The sequence below is a fragment of the Megascapheus bottae genome, chromosome 7, assembly GCF_031878675.1.
Source record: "Megascapheus bottae isolate mThoBot1 chromosome 7, mThoBot2.hap1, whole genome shotgun sequence".
Lineage (NCBI taxonomy): Eukaryota > Metazoa > Chordata > Mammalia > Rodentia > Geomyidae > Megascapheus > Megascapheus bottae.
Window position 1 is genome coordinate 62707510 of NC_143515.1, and position 21728 is coordinate 62729237.

At 37.1% G+C, this 21728-nt stretch overlaps 1 protein-coding gene across 2 annotated transcripts in view; it reads left to right on the forward strand.

Moving 5' to 3' along the window:
• Positions 1-21728, forward strand: part of Memo1 (mediator of cell motility 1) — an 87223-nt gene that overhangs the window by 50176 nt on the left and 15319 nt on the right. Inside the window, exons 5-6 of one of the 2 annotated variants that reach the window (XM_090337204.1) lie at positions 71-182; positions 12701-12843. In XM_090337204.1, the coding sequence (XP_090193330.1) occupies positions 71-182; positions 12701-12843 (255 nt within the window). The remainder of the gene's footprint in view (positions 1-70; positions 183-12700; positions 12844-21728) is intronic. The other variant, XM_090337203.1, reaches the window with a different exon arrangement.

The following is a 21728-nucleotide window of genomic DNA, read 5'->3' on the forward strand; positions in this document are numbered from 1 at the left end:
TACAGGGAGCAGAATTCAAGGTAAAAATGCACACTAATACATTTATCTTGCTGTATTTTGTACTCTTTAGTTTACGGAGAGCTATGGAAGACAGGGATGTTTGAACGCATGTCCCTACAGACTGATGAAGATGAACACAGTATTGAAATGCATTTGCCTTACACAGCTAAAGCCATGGAAAGGTATATTAATATAAGAAATCCTTGAGAAATCATAGGTATTATTTTCTTTGTAGTTCTTTTAACGATTACAAGAGGGTTACTAAATAACTTTTTTTTTATTAGTTGAAATAAAATTTGGAGATTGCAAATTCTTAATGAGGATTGAGTTGTTTAAAAGTCATTTGCTTATGAAAGCTAGGCATAGATATTGATGTTGTTTTATAGGTGAAATCATAAACAACCTCTCTCATGTGTGTCTCTTTGAGTGTTTATCTTGATTTGTCTGTGGCATTATGTTCATTTCTGTATCTAGATATTTCTGTATCTTAGAATAATAATTACAGTATTTTGAGGAATAGTGCTATAATTGAAATTTAGAAGTAATCTCGTAGGTCATTTATTTTAAGTTTTACAAGTGGAATGTAAGTTTCTTTTATAGTATACTTGCTGGATCATTACATTCCCTACTGTCAACCTGGGATAGATGCTTACTAGAATGGAAGCAAAGTGAACAGAAGAACAACCTCTATTTTGTATTTTGCTATATAATATATACTCAGTGCCTGGCATTTTGTCAAATACTTAATCATTGGTTTGTCTTGCTAAAATGAAAAACCATATCTTAAGAGTTTTCTCTCTCTTTTTTTTTCTCCAGTCCTGGCGCTTGAACTCAGGGCCTGAGCTCTGTCCTTGGGGTTTCTCAAGGCTAGCGCTTTACCACTTGAGCCACAGCACCACTACCAGCTTTTTCTCTGTATGTGGTACCAAGTAATTGATCTTCAGTCTTGGTGTGTGCTAGGCAAGCACTCTACCACTAGGCCAATCTCCTGGCCCCTTTCTCTTTCTTTTTGGGAAGCATTTGAATTACAAAATATTTTCTATTGTAGGTCACATTTCTCTCTCTCTTTTTTAAAAAATGTACTTACTGTCTCATACAGTTAGATTAGTTCTAGATATGGTGATAGCATTCCTTGCTGGATCTGGTACTATTGTTCTCTTAGTAAAGCACATGGTGCATTGTATGTACTTTACACATTTTTTTTATTTAACTATATTATTTAACTATATATTATATTTATATATATTTATATATACCATCTATCTGGTAAATATCATGTAACCCTTCTATTAATTACAATAAAAAATATATGAAAAAAAAAACTGAAAGTGCTGCTGTGGCTCAAGTGGTAGAGCTCTAGCCTTGAGAAAGCCAAGGACAGTGCTCAGGCCCTGAGTTCAAGCCCCAGGACTGGCAAAAAAAAAAAAATCGATAAATCTTGTTCTGCATCTAGTTTGGATATGTATGCAATTTTAGATGTGGTTCTTCTTTATTGGAGAACTACATGAAAAGAAGATGTTAGTACTCTTCCTTCCCAATCACCACTTCCATCCTTGTCGTATATTTAGTGTACAAATTGGAGACACAGGTTTATAACCACATGTTCATTTCATTCCTAGTGGAAGAATAAGAAGCAGAGAACATCATGTACTAGATTTTGCAAAGCTGTTCCAAACTGTAAACAGAAGATATTGCTTAACTGTAGCTTAGTCTGTCCTTGGTAGTGATTTCACAGTTCACTGATTTTCTGATCTTTGGCTTGGATCCTTTGAGTTACTGTTAATTCTGAACCATTTTACTTTTCTTTAAGAGATGAGTGTTACTTTGTACCCAAGTAGCAGCCTTAAGTTTGGTTCATGAATGTGCTAGTTTGAAAGTATAGATTTCATTCAGTTGGACCAGTGTTTCTTTTTTTTTTTTTTTTTTTTGCCAGTCCTGGGCTTGAGCTCAGGGCCTGAGCCCTGTCCTTGGACTTTCTCAAGGCTAGAGCTCTACCACTTGAGCCTCAGCACCATTTCCGGCTTTTGTCTATGTATGTGGTACCGAGGAATCGAACCCGGGTCTTCGTGCATGCTAGGCAAGCACTTTAACCACTAGGCCAAACTCCCGGCCCCAGGACCAGTGTTTCTTTTAGTTCAAACTGATAGAATTCCTTTAAATACTTTGTGGGTTGTCTATATAGTAGATTGTAACTGTACTTTTTTAGAAAAGAAGTCACATTTAGAATTCTGAACCTGAGTTTTCTCTACTTAAGATCTAAGTTGTGGTTCAGAAGTTTATTAGCCCCTTAGCCACCTAAAAGGATGTGTATCTATTGTCTACAAATCTGAGATCTGAACGAACATTTTTATTTAATGAGTTTAAGCCCAGTTGAAATCCTGGTAGTGCTATAAATTTAATTTTCATCCTCAAACTGTTTTCTCTGAGTGTTTTACCCTGAGGAGGCTAGTAAAGAGATAAGAGGTGTTTCCTTTTAATTCTGCTAGTAAGTTAACTATTTCATATTTGACTCATGTTATTCTCCTTTTATCTTCTCATTTGTGGCCAGAAAAAAGCTATTTATATTTTAGAAATCACTTTTACCGCAGGTGCACAGGTTAGTAAGATCTGATTTTCTTTGTCAGGGGGTGGGGGGGAAGGAGGTGTTGAGGACAGTATTGGGGGTGAGTTCAGGGACTTGGCACTTGCTAGGCAAGTGCTTTACTATTTGAGCCATGCCTCCAACCTTTATTGCTTTAGTACTGTAGAATAGGGTCTTACTCTGTGCCCAAGCTAGTCTTAACCTCAGTCCTCCTACTTACACTTTCTACATAGCTGGGGTGATAGGAAAATGCTGCAACATCCAGCTTTTATTAAAGAGCTGGCAGGGATGGAATCACAGCCCTCCAACTGTGATCCTTCTGCAATCCTTCCAGTCCCCCTAGCAGCAAGTATTTACAGGTATGATCTGTTACACCAGGCATGGTATTTGTTTTAATCTTCTGACATACTTCATGTGACAATCTTGCTCATTGTTCACTGGTCTCTTCTGGCAGTTTATGTACTGCCTATCTACCAGCCTTCCTTTTTGTTCTTCAGCCTCTAAAAGCCATAATGATATGTTAGAAGTTTCTGTTACAACAGCATCCAATTTCCAGAAATTGTTTTGGGACTCAGTTGTCTTTTGCAGTGTAGCAAGTCATCATAACATGCCTTATTGTTTGTATTACCTTATTTCTGCATCACCTTAGGGGCAGTAGTGGAGTTTGAACTCAGGCCTTCACACTTTACAGGCTGTCATGTTACTGCTGAGCTCCACCTCCAGTCCTATTTCTCACTGGTTAATTTTAGGGTAGAGTCTTGCTTTCTGTCTGGGTGCTTATATTAGGCTTCCCATGGTTTCTGTAATCACAGGTACGTGTCAGGACATCCAGCTTTTCTCTGTGGACATAGTCTCAGGGACTTTTTCTGCCCAGTTGCCTTGGAACCTCAATCCTTTGATTTCAGCCTCCCATGTAATTTGGGATGACAAGTGAACCCAGCTGTCTCAGCCTCTCCCATAGCTTGTTGTGACAAGTGAATACCACTGTGTTCAACGTAAGTTCAGAAGGGATTGCACAAGCTTTTCTCCACAGGCTAGCCTATCCTCAGCCTCCTAACTAGTCAGGCCTCCTAACTAGTACCTCGTTAACATATCTGCCTCTTTTATTTTTATTTTTTAAATTTCATCTTGATTTTGTGGGTTTGAAATTCGGTGCCAGGTTTGTAAGAAGTGTCTCTTGATGCAGGCTAACTTAGGCTGAACGCTCCAGATTCTGTGGTTTTCTTTTGATCCTCTATTACTGGATGTCACCTGTAGCTCAGTTCTCATCTTAGTTCTTATCTGTCTTCTCTTGTCATTCATTTTTCAAAGTCTGTCTCTCCACATGGCTTCCCTTCTGCAGCAACAGCGACTTGGAGGTCCTAGCTGGAGGGTGGCAGTTGTGTCAAAGTTGAAACTTCTAGGACTCCTAATATTTCAAATCTGAATTTAGAACGGATACAGCATCACATAGGTGTCCTTCTACTGTTCAGAATAATTTACAAGACTAAATTCAAGGGGAATGAGCAGTAGTTTCTTTTTTTTTTTTTTTGGCCAGTCCTGGCCTTGAGCTCAGGGCTTGAGCACTGTCCTTGGACTTTCTCAAGGCTAGCACTCTACCACTTGAGCCTCAGCACCACTTCCGGCTTTTTGCTATGTATATGGGGTACGGAGGAATCGAACCTGGGTCTTCATGCATGCTAGGCAAGCACTCTACCACTAGGCCAAACTCCCGGCCCCTGAGTAGTAGTTTCTATCTTCAGTGAATGAAGTGCCATTGAATAGACATGGGAGGAACTTTAGTGGTTGTATTTTCAGATGCTGGCTTTTAATAGATCTCAGAGTAATATGCAAGCCTTAATCCCTTGCATTGTAGTTACTTAATACTCATCTGGCTAGAGGAGCTAGTCTATTACTGTATATCCTGTGCCTAGCACCTTGGGTAAACAATTCAGTTATAAAGTATTGAATGAATTGATATCTAACTATTTTAGACTTTTAGTTTAATTGTCTAAAATGGCATCTAGTGTCTCTGCCTCCTCCTCCTCTTTTTCCTTTGTTGTGGGGCTTGAATTCAGGGCCTCGGTACTGCTCTTGAGCCTCTTTATGCTCAAGGGTAGCATTCTACTACTTGAGCTGCAGCATCACTTCTGGTTTTCTGGTGGTTAATTGGAGATCAGTCTCATGGATTTTCATGCCCAGGCTGGCTTTCAGCTGTAATCCTCAGATCTCAGCCTCCTGTGTAGCTAGGGTTACATGTGTGAACCACCATCAAGCACCTGGCTTCACCTCCAGTTTTTGAGTGGCTAATTGGAGATAAGAGTTTCATGAGGGGCCAGGAGTCTAGCCTAGTGGTAGTGTGCTCACTTAGTGTGCACAAAGATCCGGGTTCAATTCCTTGATACCCCATACATAGAGAAATCCAAAAGTGGTGCTGTGGCTCAGGTGGTGGAGCCCTAATCTTGAGAATGCCCAAGGACAGTGCTTAGGCCCTGAGTTCAAGCCCCAGGACTGGCCAAAAAAAAAAAAAAAAAGAGTTCTATGCCAGGTGCAGTGGTTCACACCTGTAATCCTAGCTACTCAGGTGGCTTGAAGCCAGCCTAGGCATTAAAGTCTGTGAGAATCATCTCCAGTTAACCACTAGAAAACCAGACGTGGTGCTGTGGCTCAAGGGGAAGGGTGATAGCCTTGAGCTGAAAAGCAGATTTTTTTTTTCCCCCCCATGGGGACTCTTCTACCTGGACTGGCTTTGAACTGTGATCCTCAGATCTCAGCCTTATGAGTAGCAAGGATTATAGTCATGAGCCACTGGCACCTGACTAAGTGTCTTTTTCTTATGATATGCTATATGATACAATATGTTATGAAAACTGCTTCTCATTATCATGATGTACATCCATATCATTTCATTTATTTTGGGAGGTGAGGTGGGTTGAGACAAGATCTTGCTGTGGAGCTTAGGCTGGAATAGTGCTGATGATCCTGCCTCAGCCTCCTAAGTGCTGGGGTTAAGGCCTGCACCTCCATTCAACATCACTGTAAATTTCCACTTTAGAGGTTATATATGTGTTGCTTGTAGCTAGACACAGAACATGCATAGCACTTAGAAAACTAAAACAAGGGTTCAAGGCTAGACAGGGCTATAGAGCAGGTTTAGTTCTTCCCAGATATTGAGAAACTACATCTTATCTAAATTCTTTGGGAACCTAAAAGAAAATGCAAATCTTTATCAGTGATATTCAGTGAAGAAATATTTACTTAGGCAAAGGAAGAATAAAAAAGTAGCTGTCAACAGCATATCCAATTTGAAGTATCAGCTTTAAAGATTTAGTTAATTGATTTTTTTTTCCTTTTGGTACAACTCCTGGGACTTGAACTCAAGACCTTGGTGCTGTTCCTGGGCTTTTTTGTTTAAGGCTAACACTCTATTGCTTGAGCCACAGCTCCATTTGTGTTTTTTTTTTTGTTTGTTTGTTTTTTTGGGTTTTTTTTTTTTTGTGGCTAATTGTATACAAGAGTGTCACAAACTTTCTTGTCCAGGCTGGCTTTGATTTGTGACCCTCAGTTCTCAGCCTCCTGAGTAGTTAGGAATATTGGTGTGAACCAGTGATTCCTAGCCTCAATTAATTTCAAATCATCTACTACCAGTTTAATTGTTTTTTGTCACTGGAATGTTTGTGTGTATGTGCACGTGTGCAAGTGTGTGCACATGTTTGTGTTTCAGATAGGGTTTTGTGATAAAGCCCAAGCTGCCATAAGCTTCTATATAGCTGAAACTAACCCAAAGCCTGTGACCATTCTGCCTCTGCTTTCCAAAAGTTCTGAGATTACAGGCAAGTTTTCCTTGCAGCACGTGGAATTTAATATAGGAATTTATATTTTTATATTAGAATTAGAATTTGAACATTAGAATGTATTTTATTCTTTATGCACTTAGGACTTGCAAAGAGAATGCCATGCTGTAGTTTTGGAAAGTCAACTAATCTGCTACACATCTTAAATATATGAATTTTCTATAGTGTGATTTATGTTAGCTGTAGGTTAGAAAAGCATAAGTATTCTATATCCTTACTAAAGCATTCACAGGACTCCTGTTAGGTAAGTATTATGGACATAACTTTTTTTATTAAATAATTTTTTATTGTGATTAATAGAAGGGTTACATTATATTCACCAGATAGAAGGTGTATAACTTCACAAACATTGATACCCTTTCTCATGACATGGTCCCCATTTCCCTCCCTCCCTATCCCCGCTTATCTTGATTTTCCCCTTCCCTGTCCAATTTCAAATAACCAATTAAGCACGTATAAAATATATATCAGATAACAAGGTGAAAAAATTGTAACAATATGAGATAACCAAGGGATGGCAAAAGAGATGAGCAATAACATAGTACATTAAGAACAACAGTCACTCATTATATGGCTTTTGTTTCCTTATCCTGGAGGTCCTTACATTTAATGTCGTACTATTTGGCCTAATGTCTCTAGGTTTTGTTCTATTGTAAATCTCTGCTAGGAGAACCCGAGGTTTCTACTGATTATGAAAATGGACATAATTTTTACAGATAAGCATCTTGAGGCTTAGGTTGGTAACTCTAGGCTTGTAAGTGGTAAAAATGGATTCTCATTTTCTGAAAACTTTTTTGAGCCAGGCTGCTCTTGGTTCATGCATATAATCATAGCTATTAGAGTGGCTGAGATCTGAAGAGCACTGAAGTCAGCCTGCGCAGGAAAGTCTGTGAAACTTTATTTCCAAGTGGTAGAATGTTAGTCTTGAACAAAATCTCAGGGACAGTATCCAGGCCCTGAGTTTAAGCCCCAAGAGCCACAAAAAAATAAAAACTATTGAAATATGATTTATACACTGTAAAAATCACCAATGTAAGTGTTTAACTTGATGATGTTTTAATAAATTATGGAGTTGTATAATTATCCTCATTCATTATTTTGGAACATTTTCATTCTCCTAATAAAAAAGAAAGCGCTGGTATCGACTAAGTGTGTCCAAGCTTAGGTACCAATTGGTACTCTATTGTATCTAGATTTACATTTTCTAGAAATTTCAAATAAATTAAATCATACAATCTTTTGGATCTCTCACTGTTTATTTAGCATACTTTTTTGGGGTTCATCTATGTTGTGGCTTATATCACTAGTTTATTCTTGTTATAGCTATGTAATTATTCTAATATGTGACTGTCCTGTGTTGTTTGTCTGTTTACCAATCAGTGGACAGTTGGATCATCTCCAGTTATAAACATTTTTATATAATTATTTGTGTTAACATAGCATTTTCAGTACTAAGGAGTGAAATTACTGTATCATATGATGTCTATGTTTTTAGCTCTTTCAGAAATTACTGGATTTTCAAAGTGACTACAGCATTTGATGTTCTAGGTATAGTGCATAATAGTTGTGATTTCTCTGCATCTTGTCCAGCCAATGCCATTATTACTGTTAATTACAGTCATTCTGATAGCTTAATCTCCTTAATGTCTAATTATGTTGAGCAACTTTTCATGTACTTACTAATCACAGACATTACCTTTTTGTGCAATCCTTCCTTCTTTCCTTCCTTCCTTCCTTCGTTCGTTCCTTCCTTCCTTCCTTCCTTCCTTCCTTCCTTCCTTCCTTCCTTCCTTCCTCCCCTCCCTCCCTCCCTCCCTCCCTCCCTCCCTCCCTCCCTCCCTCCCTCCCTCCCTCCCTCCCTCCCTCCCTTCCTTCCTTCCTTCCTTCCTTCCTTCCTTCCTTCCTTCCTTCCTTCCTTCCAGCTGTAGTGGGACTTGAACTCGGCCTGAGTGCTGTCCCTGAGCTCTTCAGCTCAAGGCCACCACCCTGCTCCTTGAGTTACAGTGCCACTTCCAGTTTTCTGTTGGTTAATTGGAGATAAGAGTCTCATAGACTTTAGTGCCTGAGCTGGCTTTGAACCTTGATCCTCAGATCTCAGACTCCTGAGTAGCTAGGATTACATGCCTGAGCCACTGCATCCGGCTTGTGCAATAATTTCTATTTCCTAATTTTTACTTGATTAATTTATCATTGAGTTGTAGGAGCATCATTTATACATGTATACATTCTGTATATAGTACATTGTTAAACATGATTTTCAGACATTTTCTCCCCTTATATGATTATCTTCTCTCCTTTCCTATCTCCTTCCTCTGTTTCCTCAGCCCCTTGTACTTATTCTGTATCACTTAAACCATGTCCCAGTCCTCTTGGTTTTAGTTAGTTTTCAGATAGGATCTTGACTTTTTTCTCTGGTCTTGCACTGGGGCTTGGTCTCTACTTCATGTGTAGCTGACATTACAGATGTGTGCCACCATGCCCAGCCCTCCCCCCCTTTTTTTAATGAGGAACTCTGAGACTTGAACTCTGGGCCTGGTTGTTATACCTGAGCTTTTTATTTTTAACTCAAGACTAGCTGTCTAAATGGCTTTACTTCTATATGTGTCTTTTTTTTTTTTTTTAGTCTATTGTGGGGCTTGAACTCTGGGACATGAGTACTGTCCCTGAGCTCTTCAGCTCAAGCCTATCATTCTATCCCTTGAGCACCATTTCTGACTTTCTGGTAGTTAATTGGAAATAAAAGTCTCACAGACTTTCCTGCCCCTGGGCTGGCTTTGAACTGCGATCTGAGGATCTCTGCCTCCTGAGTAGCTAGGGTTACAGGCACGAGCCACTAGCTCCCAGCTTGGGTTTTTTATTTAGTGATCAAGTATTTTCCTGCCTATGCTAGCTGTAACTATAATCTTTAGATTTCAGTCTCCTGAACATATGGGATTACAGATATGAGCCACCAGTACTCTTTAGTCTTGGTGAATTAAATGATCATTTTCATGTATTGACTCTACTTTGGGTATCATACTTAGAGGGTCTTTCTTTTTCTTTTTTTTATTGTATTTTGTTGTAGGGATAATGTATAGAGGGTTACAGTTACATCCATCAGGTAATGGGTGCATTACTTCTCGAACCTTGATTCCCCCTCCTCATGTCATAGAAGGCTTTTTTGAACTTGGTCATGGGGCTTGAACTCAGGTTCTGGGTACTGTCCTTGAGCTTTCTCAAGGCTAGTGCTCTGCCACCTGAACACAGCACCATTTGCAGCCTTTTCTGTGTATGTGGTACTAAGAAATTGAACTCAGGGCTTCATAAATGCTAGGCAAGCACTCTACCACTAGGCCACACTCCAGGCCCTATTTTTAAAATACATCTCTTTTTTGTACATATTTTTTATTATTATAAAAGTGATATACACAGGAGCTACAGCATCTTCGTTAATTTCTAGGTAGTTTCATATTTGTGCTTAGGCTAAAGAACTAAAGATGTTTGTTTTCCACCCAGTACTACTTTTCTGCTCTGTGTTCCAAATGGAAGTTATCCTCTTTTGTCAGTGAAGACACTAGTTTTCATAATATCACTTTGATAGGACTTGTACATCTGTTTATCATGTTAGGGGATAGAGGCAATTCCTGGTAGAATGCTAGACTTATTAAACTCTTATTAAGAAGTTACATTATTTGTCATAAAAAACAGAATTTGATTGCTTTTCAAGGTTTGTTCAGTTTTTTTTTTTTTTTTTTTTTGCCAGTCCTGGGCTTGAGCTCAGGGCCTGAGCACTGTCCTTGGACTTTCTCAAGGCTAGAGCTCTACCACTTGAGCCTCTGCACCACTTCCGGCTTTTTTCCATGTATGTGGTACCGAGGAATCGAACCCAGGTCTTCATGCATGCTAGGCAAGCACTTTAACCTCTAGGCCAAACTCTCGGCCCCCGGTTTGTTCAGTTTTATAATTGTTTTGTGGAGACAAATTTGGTACTTTTTTTGAAGTCAAACTTTAAAACATGGATTTTAAAACCTAACAAGTTTCAAAATCAAACGTTCTACTTTTCCTAATCATGCATTGTCTGTGGAGATAGAGAACAAATTTTTATTTATTTTTTTAAAAAAGGTTGTTTATAAAGAGGATTGAGTATATAAACTTTGATTCAAGCCATGTGTTTCTATAGAAGATCAGACTTTTCTTTTCTTTCTTTTTTTTTTTTTTTTTTTTTTTTGCCAGTCCTGGGCTTGGGCTCAGGGCTTGAGCACTGTCCTTGGACTTTCTCAAGGCTAGCACTCTACCACTTGAGCCTCAGCACCACTTCCAGCTTTTTGCTAGGTATGTGGTACCGAGGAATCGAACCCGGGTCTTCGTGCATGCTAGGCAAGCACTCTACCACTAGGCCAAACTCCTAGCCCAGACTTTTCATTTTTAGAAATAGGTTTATGAGCTCATTTTGAGATTAACTGTTGTGGATGTCTTAAAGAGTAGATTTGTTATTCCTTTAAAAGAGAGTCATGTAGCTAATAATGCACCTTCCTACAATATTTTTCTTTCTTTTTTTTTTTTTTTTTTTTTTTTGTGCCAGTCCTGGGGCTTGAACTCAGGGCCTGAGCACTGTCCTTGGGCTTTCTTAAGGCTAGAGCTCTGCCACTTGAGCCATAGCACCACTTCCAGCTTTTTCTGTGGTAACAAGGATTCAAACTCCAGTCTTCGTTCATGGTAGGCAAGCACTCTACCACTAGGCCAAACTCCTGGCCTGTTACAGTATTTTTGTCTTAGTAACAATTTTGTGAAATAGACTTTGCAAGTATAATCATTTTACAGATAAATAAGTTTTCAAACTTTGGTCTTATCTATACTTACTTGTGTGGTAGGGATGGTATTTGAACCCATATTTTTCTGACTTCTTGTTCTTTATATTTTATTATCACTGCTTTACCATCTTATAATTACTTACTTGCAAGCTCTTTGATGATTGATACTTTTACTTATAGGTGCTTCTTCAGGCTAGACTACTTTGTGGCAGTCTTCCTAAATTTTTCCTAAAAGTTGGAATTCTTTTAATTAAGAATCACCTTTAATTAAATGAGAGGTCCCTATTTGTTCTTGACAGTTACTTAGAAAACTAGTAAGAGTCACAGAATGAGATATCCATGGCAGCTTCCTCTGCCAGCTTCCGTTTTTTTTCTTACTCCATAGATGCAGATTCTGCCCAAGAAGCCCCTGCATTGCAGAGGGACTGGAGATCTGTATGATCTGTTTATTTCGCAATTGACAAGGGTAAGGGGGCTTTTATGGGGGAGGTGCTTGGGTCCCTAAATTTAGCTGTAAGTAGCTTAGCCAATATTTATTTGGGGAACACTTAAACTTAGTATTTTAGAATATCCTGTAATGAACTTTAATCCTTTATCAGTTAAGTATCAGATTATCATACTAAAAAGCAGTTATTATAGTGTGATTTTTTTAAAAAGTTCGATTCAGAATAAGTCAAACATATTTCTAACTAGGATCACTGAGACTAAAATACTGTAGCAATATTATAAGTAAAATTTCAATGTAATAAATTTTTACATATTTTACATAAACATAGCACATCATAGTTTCTCTTTATTAATCTTCTTGTTCCTTTCCATGAATTGGCCAATCTGTAGAGTAAAAGAGGGATTTGTGAATGTGCCACAAATACTGTGAGTGGGTATGGTGTCTTCTTACTGCTAGAGATTAATATTTTGTTTATTCTGGGTGTCAGTGAAATTTGAGCTCTATCTTGAGACTGGCTTGTATCTGATCATTAGGATAAATGTAAAAGTGCTGTTTGTGAATGTTATGGGAACCAGGATTAAGTTTTATAAGTTATTCTTTGTTGCAGGGTTATAAAATAAGTGCCCAAATGATAGTGTTTATAATAGGTGAGGAATAATTTTAATGCTTGTTGAAAATTACTGGAGAATTTGGTTAGGTGATTGCAGTTTTTAGTGAGTAGTTGAGAAGCTTTTAGTTGGTAATGGATGGATGGGCTTATTTTGATTTGAAAATGTTATTACAGTTGGTAGTAAAATAGCATTGTTTCCTAAAGTAACATAGATTTCTGTAATTTCAATAGATTCTTTTAGTAATCTGTTCTTTGTGTTTTTAAATTAGCTTCTGTCAACATTTATAAGCTTTGAAAATTCAACAGCAATAAATATGTTATTATTACTACTGCTAATAAATATTCCACTTTCTAGTGCCAGCACATCTGCAAAATTATTTTTATTCCTACAATATTTTAAATGACTTTTTTATATATTTTTTTTCTGTTTTCTTTAAGCCATAAGGATGAGTTTACCATTATTCCTGTACTGGTTGGAGCTCTGAGTGAGTCAAAAGAACAGGAATTCGGAAAACTCTTCAGTAAATATCTAGCGGATCCTAGTAATCTCTTTGTGGTTTCTTCTGATTTCTGCCATTGGGGTAAGTTTTAGATTTTAACATATCATGGTAGATATTATATATCTGTGGTTAAAGGTATCTTTTGGTATGCTTTGGTTTTCAGTTTTTTTTTATTACTTTCCTTTTTGCAACAATGTTTAAAAGTGAATAAAGTCTTTTGGTCATTTATAAAGGATTAGACTATGAAAGTGGAGTAAGGCCACATTTCCAAAGGCGACTGGTATAATTGGATTCACACTGTGAGGGCATTCTTGCTTTAGGAACTTGTCAGTGGGAATGATGACTTTTTAACCCATTTCCCTGTAGGTGTGTATGGTAGATTTTTGAAATGCATTTTGGTGGACAAAACATATTATGTAGAATGTGAAAGAGCACAGTGTGCTGTACTATTCCCTTTTCAGATTTCTTTCTTTCCTTCTTCCTTTCTTTCTTGGTAATTAGTCCCTCTTTCTTTTTTGGTGATTGTTTTTTCACCTCCCCACAGCTACAGTGTGTAGAGATACATCCCAAAGATTGTACTATGTTGGCTATTACTACTGTGGTCTTCACTGGTCATGAATATAAGAGTAAGAAAAGTAGTTTTTCTGATTATAGTGTATTGAGAATGAGGATGCTTCATAATGAATAAAGGAAGAAAGACATTGCTAATGCCTCTTTTAAGTAAACTTCGTTTCTGCATTCTTTGGATGCCATTTGCTTTCATTTATCCATTACTATTACAGAATATTTCTAAGTTCCATTCTTCTTCCATCATCTCTTTGATCTCACCATTTTAAGGATTCCAATATCTGTTGATTCATCAGTTACTATAAGAAAACCTAAAAATATTATATGTGTAAAAATAAAAGTGTTAGAAGGCTAGAAAAACTTCTTGAGGATGATAGTTAACACTTTGTTTCCTAGCTGTGGTTAACACTTGGATTGCAAGATTTGACATTTATCTGGCTTTGTTAGGTCTTCTTACATCCTTCTCTGAATGGTTTCATTATTGACATCTCAGTTCAAGACAACTATCTTGTATGGAGGTATTGTTAAGTTTTGTTGTAGTTTAAGGCACTGATTTTTTAAAATTAGGTATGTTTTTTCTCCTAAGGAATATTTGATAATGCTGAAGACTTTTTTTTTTTTTTTTTTTGCTAGTCCTGGGGCTTGAACTCAGGGCCTGGGCTCTGTCTTTGGATGTTCTCAGGGCTAGTGCTCTCCTACCTGAGCCAAAGTGTCACTTCAGGCTTTTTCTGTGTTTGTGGTACTGAGGAATTGAACCCAGGGCTTTGTGCTTGCTAGGCAAGCCCTCTACCACTAGGCCACACTTCCAGCTTGAAGACTTTTTTTTTTTGGTCAGGTATGGAGCTTGAACTCTGAGTCTGGGTGCTATCCCTGAGCTTTTCAGCTCAAGGCTAAGTGCTCTACCCCTTGAGCCATAGCCCCACTTCTGGTTTTCTGGTGGTTAATTGGAGATAAGAGTCTCCCAGACTTTAGTGCCTGGGATGATTTTGAACCATGTTCCTCAGAACTCAGGCTCCTGAGTAGCTAGGATTATAGGCTACCTGTGCCCAGCTTGAAGACATTTTTATTTGATAATCACAACTGGGATGGTGTTTTGGGGATTGTGATGCTGCTGTTACCAAACAAGTAGAGTCCAAGGAAGCTGCAGTTAAACATCCTATAATGCACAAAGAATTTCTCTGTACTCCAATCAAATAATTGCTAGCTCAACATGTCAGTAGGGCTAAGTTGGAAAACCCAAATTGAAGATGTGCAAACAGCTGAGCTCCTTTGTGAGCCTTTCAAAATGTGGAATTCTTTAATAATTGTTGGCTAATTAGTATGCTACATTTGGCAGAAGCCATCTTTTTTCCCCTAGTCCTGGGCTTGGGCTCAGGGTCAGAGAGCACTGTCCTTGGGCTTTTTACCACTTGAGCCACAGCACCACTTCTGGCTTTTTTCTATGTGTGTGGTACTGAGGAATTGAACCTGGATCTTCGTGCATGCTAGGCAAGCACTCTACCACTAGGCCAAACTCCCGACCCCCAGATGCCATTTTTTTATGGATGTAATTAACAACTTAGCTCAGAGGGCCCAAGTAGATGATAAAAAAGGAATTTCTTTCTTGGGAATTTAGAAATTTTGTAATAATTGATAGTAGAAACTAAGGAATATTGCTATTGAAAAAAACTACTTAGTATTGTGTTAGTAATGCATGTTCCTTTTTTGGGGGGGAATGAATTTTAATGCAAGTATTCTGTCTTCCTTCATTTTGAAGGTTCTTATGAACCCCTTGATTTAAATAATTATTTCCTCTGATAAAGTTCTTTAGAATCTGACCTCTTGCTGTAAGTTGTCAGCACAATGTAACTCTGCCTTAACATCAGTAGACACTTTCATTGTTATTTCAGTGGACTCATCCCTTTTACCTCATTTCTAAAGAATTCTACAGCTAACAAATCCTACTCCATTGCCTGTAATTACACTAGTTGAGAGGGCGAGATAAAAATTTGAGAACTTTAAAGATTATTTTATCTTCTGATTTCTTAAATATTTTGAGACTTAAATCATTAAGATAGCATTTCAAGGTGATAGATGCAAAAAGCAACAAAGAGAACATCTTGACATTTCCAAAGGTTGATAATGATAGCTATGAAAATTTTAAGTTATATTTGCCTTTGGTAGTAGTGAAGCTCTCCTAAATTCAGTTTATGGTGGCATCATCACTAGTAATGTTTAGTGTTAACTTTTTTTTTTTTTTGCCAGTCCTGGGCTTGAGCTCAGTGTCTGAGCCCTGTCCTTGGACTTTCTCAAGGCTAGAGCTCTACCACTTGAGCCTCAGCACCACCTCCAGCTTTTTTCTACGTATGTGGTACCGAGGAATTGAACCTGGGTCTTCGGCATGCTAGGCAAGCACTCAACCACTAGGCCAAACTCCTGGCCCTAGTTAACTTTGTACCTTCAGAAACCGCTGTCATAATTCTTAGTATGAAATTTGATGGGAGTGTGGGTCAGTGAGACAGTGACATAGATAGTGTTCCCCCAAACAATCATGCCCTTGTCTCATGATACTACAGTAATAGTAATTGTTATTTTTGTAAAATAGATACTTTTTTTCTGTTTTGCATGCTTGTTGAAATTTTATGGCTCATTGTCCAGCTGCAGGCCAAGATAGTAATGAAATTTTGTTTGTCGAATTTATGGTCCATTAGTATTGGTCATGAGACTCGTATCTCCAATTAACCACCAGAAAACTGGAAGTGGCTGAGGCTCAACAGGTTGGGTGGTAGCCTTGAACTGAGGAGCTCAGGGACAGTACCCAAGCCCAGAGTTCAGGTCCCATGACTGACAAAAATAAAAAATAAATGAGTAAAAATAACAGTATACTTGACAAATCACTCAGATATAAATAGTGGAAGTTTGTTTTTATTGAATAAAGGCCAGTTAGAGATAGGATCCTGTTGTCTTCTTTTTTTTTTTTAATTTTTTAATTTATTTTTATTTTTTATTTTTTTGTGCAGTCCTGGGCTTGAGCTCAGGGCCTGAGCACTGTCCTTGGACTTTCTCAAGGCTAGAGCTCTACCACTTGAGCCTCAGCACCACTTCCAGCTTTTTTTTTTCTATGTATGTGGTACGGAGGAATCGAACCCGGGTCTTCGTGCATGCTAGGCAAGCACTTTAACCACTAGGCCAAACTCCCGGCCCCCTGTTGTCTTCTTTCTGTCACTCAAGTTAAGTACTCCAAAATGAAGCTCTGAATTTGAATTCCTGCCTTTTATCATTTTTCCATATGTGGAAGTTTGATGTTCTCTAAATTTGTATTTGCTTCAGTGAATGATTTTTCCTATTGTTAAGTAAGTTGTTCCCATATTTGGTATAATGGCTTAAGTTCTACATCATTCTTTATGATGGTTCTGTATGAAGAGAATTTGAACTTAACTTTTCTAATTAATAGCTTTTACTCTGTTTTCCCAAGTGTCCATATTTACTATTAAATTTTGTCTCTAAAATCATTATTTCCAACTTTACATTATTGATAGCTTTGGGGGATGGCAGGGGTGCTATCCAAGGGCTTGAACTCAGAACTTGCCACTGTTCCTGAGCCTTTGACTCAAAGTTAGCACTTTACCACTTGAGCCACAACTCCATTTCCAGCTTTTTTGTGACAAATTGGAGATAAAGATTTTTCTGGTAAGTCTGGCTTTGAATTTGGATCCTCAGAGTAGCAAAGTTACAGACATGAGCTACTGGTGCCTAACAATGTTAATTTTGAACAAATGCCTAAGTAAAATTGGATCTAAGAGAAATTGAAGTTGCACATGGTGGCTCATGCCTCTAATCCTAGCTGCTCAGGAGGCTGAGATCTGAGGATTGCAGTTCAAAACCAACCTGGGACACTAAAGTTTGTGAGACTCTTATCTGCAATTAATCACTAGAAAATGGGAAGTGGGGCTATGGCTCAATGGGTAGGGCTGTAGCCTTGAGCTGAAGAGCTCAGGGACAATGCCTAGGCCCAGAATTCAAGCCCCATGACCACCACCCCCGCCCCCACCAACAACAATAACAAAAAAGAAAAAGAAATTTATTCTTTTGGAGTTGGACATATGGCTCAGGTGGTAGAAGTGCTATCCAGAGAGTGAAAGTGTCAGTGTCAGATGCCAAGTTTAAGTCTTGATCTTGGATCTAAAAAAAAGAGATTTATTCCCCCCAGCCCCATCCCGGATATGGGGCTTGAACTCAGGGCTTGTGTGGCTTGAACTCAGCGCTTGGGGTGCATTTCCTGAATTTTTCATTCAAGGCTAGTGTTCTACCACTTTAGGCTACAGTGCCACTTCTGGTTTTCTGATGGTTAATTAGAGATAAGAGTCATGGATTTTCCTGCTATGGCTGGCATTAAACTACAATCTTCAGGTTTATTTTTTGAGTAGTTAGGATTATAGGTGTCTGGCTATATATTTACTCTTCTAAAATGAAACCGAAAGGTTTGCCAGAGTAGCTCTAGTGTTAGAGTACCTGCCTTGCAAGCATGAGGCCTTGAGCTCAAACACCAGGAAAAACAAATTTAAAAGTGGAGTTAAGCAGCTATTTGATTTGCTTTTTGGTAATTTTGCAAATCATTTTCACTTGGTTTACTTTCTAAATGTTAATGCTATTATGTTTGTCTTAGTGTATAGCAGTTTGAATTTGCCTAGGCTTCATAAATTTTGATGTAAATATGTGCCACTTAAGTGGCTATATAGATCGAGTTTCCATGGTTGTGTATTTCTTTAGTCTAGTGCATAGCTTAATGTGAGGTGTTTTCTTTTTTTCCCTTTTGTTTTAAGATATTAAAAAGTAGCATTGGTTCTTGTCCCATCCATTGTTGTTTGTCCTCATTAGTTAATTGTTGTTTGTGAAACAGACATCCTTGGAGCTTACTCTCCACACTCTGTGAATCCACTCATTAATCACCAGTCACCTTTGGAGATAGGAAAATTACTTACCTGTATTTCTTTTTCTCAGAAAGCGTGCTCTGGAATGGATTCACAAATGAGCTACCCTCCTTCCCTCAAAGAGTAAGGTTTCTGCTTTACAGGATTTTTTTTTCTTGGGTTATTTTTCCTCTCATCTTTTGAATTTGAAAAGAACTGAGGGAAGGCACCTGAAGAAACTACTGACATACTCACTAGGGGAGTTCCAAAGCTTGTCCTGCCCCTAGGGCAGTGTCAGTGGCTCTTAAAGCTAGAAAGCTCATACTTGGAGTTGAAACAGGGGCTCAAAGAATCCATTTTCCCAGTGTACCTTCTGAAAGGATAAGTTTCAGGTAAGTAATTTTCTTTTATTATGTGATATGCTTTAATCATTCTTAGAAAAGTGCACAAGTCCAGGTCTTCAAGTACAGAGGCAACTGTATTTATTAATAGTTAGAGTCATAGCATTCTTGAAAGTCAGAAATACGAAAACGAATACAATAATATGGATGATACATGAAATTGTATTTTATTTTAGATGAACTATAAATACTTAAATGTGTACTTATAATGAGTATATTAGTGCTGTGATATTGTGATAAATCTTGAAAAATTTGTTTTTAATAAGAAAGTAGAAAATGACTTTTGAACAGTTTCCAGACAGTAATTGTTTAACATGTATGTGTGTGCATGCACACGTGTGTGCATGTACATACAGGCGCACACACATATACATGCGTGTTAAAGTAAGATGATGGCAATCATTTACATCAAATTAGATGGTCTCTATTTATTGGTCAGAATTCAGATAATTTAAAAATATTTATATTATATTTAAACTTGATCTGGAGAAAGCATGACCCTTCTGTTTATTCAGTGTAGTAATTACTTGTACTGTGGGCATAGCCTCTTAGTTGATACAAACTCTTCCTGTTTGTAATTATTTGTATATTTGAGCTTATTTGTGCTTACATTTTCAGCTCTTAAATGTGGGGTGGTTATAAAAGAGTAACAAAATGTAGACAGTAAAATATGGATTTGCACAATTTTCTTTCTTTGTATGTTGCCATTCTTATTAGATCACAGAATAATGCATTTTAAAGCATTTGAAACATCCTGTTTACTTTTCCCTCAGTAGTTTTTAAATGAAATTTATATAGAAAATCATATCAATAAGAAAAGCCAGCACTTAAAAATATTGTTATATTTTTCAGTTACAGTTAGGCAGATTACCATTTGAGAGAGCAGCTATGAACCTGGAAATAAGTGAAGGTACACAAGGCTAGCAAAAAACTTTTCACATGCTATATGCATTTTCCCTCTAAGGTCTATGGCCAGTGACAAGATTTATTGATAGTACCTAAAACAAAGAGCAGTTCCCAGAAATAGGGAAAAAGAGTGTATTAGCAGAAACCAGAAGCAATTAGGTTCAAAGAATATATTACCTCATTTTCCTTCAAGAATATTAATTCTTAGTCTGGTGATAGTGATTCAGAATTTTCTTAATGTAAGCTAATCATTTAATCATTTTTTTTCACAAACATTGTTCGGCAGTTTAATCCAAAGAATTTAGAAATAAAAAATAAAACAATTAGTGCCAGTGAATGAGTCAGTAAATTACTGAATTAATAAGAACTTTAGATTTGACTTTGAGCAGCCTTTGACAACCTGGCAAGTGGAAAAAATAGGGTAATAGTTCTCATTTCAGGTAATTCTCATTACTAGATACAATATACTTCTGAAAAAATAAAGACTATTACTAACCTTGAAAGGAAGATCTGATAGAATGTTTAATAGATTTTGGTTGATACACTATCACCGTTATTTTTAAGAATTATTGGCTTGGCGTAGACTCAAACCTATAATCCTTGGGAGGCAGTTTGAGGACAGTCTGGGTAAAAAGTCAGTAAGATCCTATTTCAACAGCAAAGAGCTTGACATGACCACACAAGCTATGCAGGAAACATAAATAGAAACTTAGAAGTCCAGGCTGGCCCAGGGCCAAGTAGTAATATCCTATTTGAAAAATAACTAATAAGACAAAGGGCTGAGGATGTCTCTTGCTTGCCTACCAAGTATGAGGACCTGGATTCAAATCCTAGTACTGCCTCCCCCTTCCCATTCTTTTGGTTCAGAGATTGTAGTAGATCTCATGTCTATTGCAGCATTTAGTAACTCTTACTGTCACATTTATAAAGCAGATACTTCTGTACACCCTATTGCCCAATTTCAGAGCATTGTCAGTTACAAGTTATAATGATTTAATAATAATGCTTGGAGTTCCATTGAGTGTATATATATTATATATAATATATGTATATATATGAATATATATGGGAAGTTAAAATGTAAAATTAAGGAAACATGGTATATTTTAGAAAGATAAATATAAAGATGATTACGTCAACAAAAGCAAATGATATGAAATGTGGATTTAAAAACAAAAGATATTATTGAGGACTTATAATTGTACATTAACTATTGTTTGTGTGGTAGTATTTTTAGTAAGATATATAAAAGTTAAAAAGCTGTAAAACCTTATCTTCTCAAATCTGAGGACAATAATTTGATATATTAATAGTGATGAAGCTTAAGGCACATTGTGTATACTAATCCATCTAAATGCTTTTGGTGAGACTTTAAAAATGAGGCAATATAAAGATAATGAAATAAGGTCTTGCTGAAAGGTAGATGTAGGTGTATTTGAAATATATCACTCTCGGTTAAGTAATCCATGATTAGAAATATTAACTTTTGAATTTCATATGACTACATAGGATAAAAGTATATTTTGAGATTTGCTTTCTTCTTTTTAAACTTGTTTCATTTTGACTTCTGTTGTTTGGAAAACAGCCAAACATTTCATATTTTGGCCTTGTGGTCTTACTAGGATTTTTATATCCATGTAGGACTTTGTATTCTACTTTCGTATGTCTTGTTCACATGCATAGGGCACTCATATTAAACTTTTTCCAAATATTGCAAAAATGAAATACTTTAAAAAAAAAACCTGAGGTAATAAAAATGAAGCCGAAATGGGGTCCAAAACATTAGAAAGGGTATCAATGTTTGTGAAGTAATACACCTTCTATCTGGAGAATATAATGTAACCCTTCTATTAACTGTAATAAAAATATATGTAAAAATAAAAAAATGAAATAAGCAACAAGTTTTGCTGACCTACGCTCTTTTCTGTAATGAAGATCAAATCTCTGCATTCATGTAGCAGAAAGAAGACTTTCATTGATAGATTTCTTATTTTCTTGAATCATTTTCTTTGGGTTTACCTTCATTGTAGACTGATACAGTATTTAACAATGCTTCTAACTTTTAAGCTGTTTGCTTCTTTAACCTTGTATTGCTGGTGACTTTCAGGTTCCTACAGTATGAAGTAGTTTTAACATCATGAAACACTGGTGATATATCATTTCTTTATTACCTTCCCAAATATGCCTATTACTTTTATGTTGA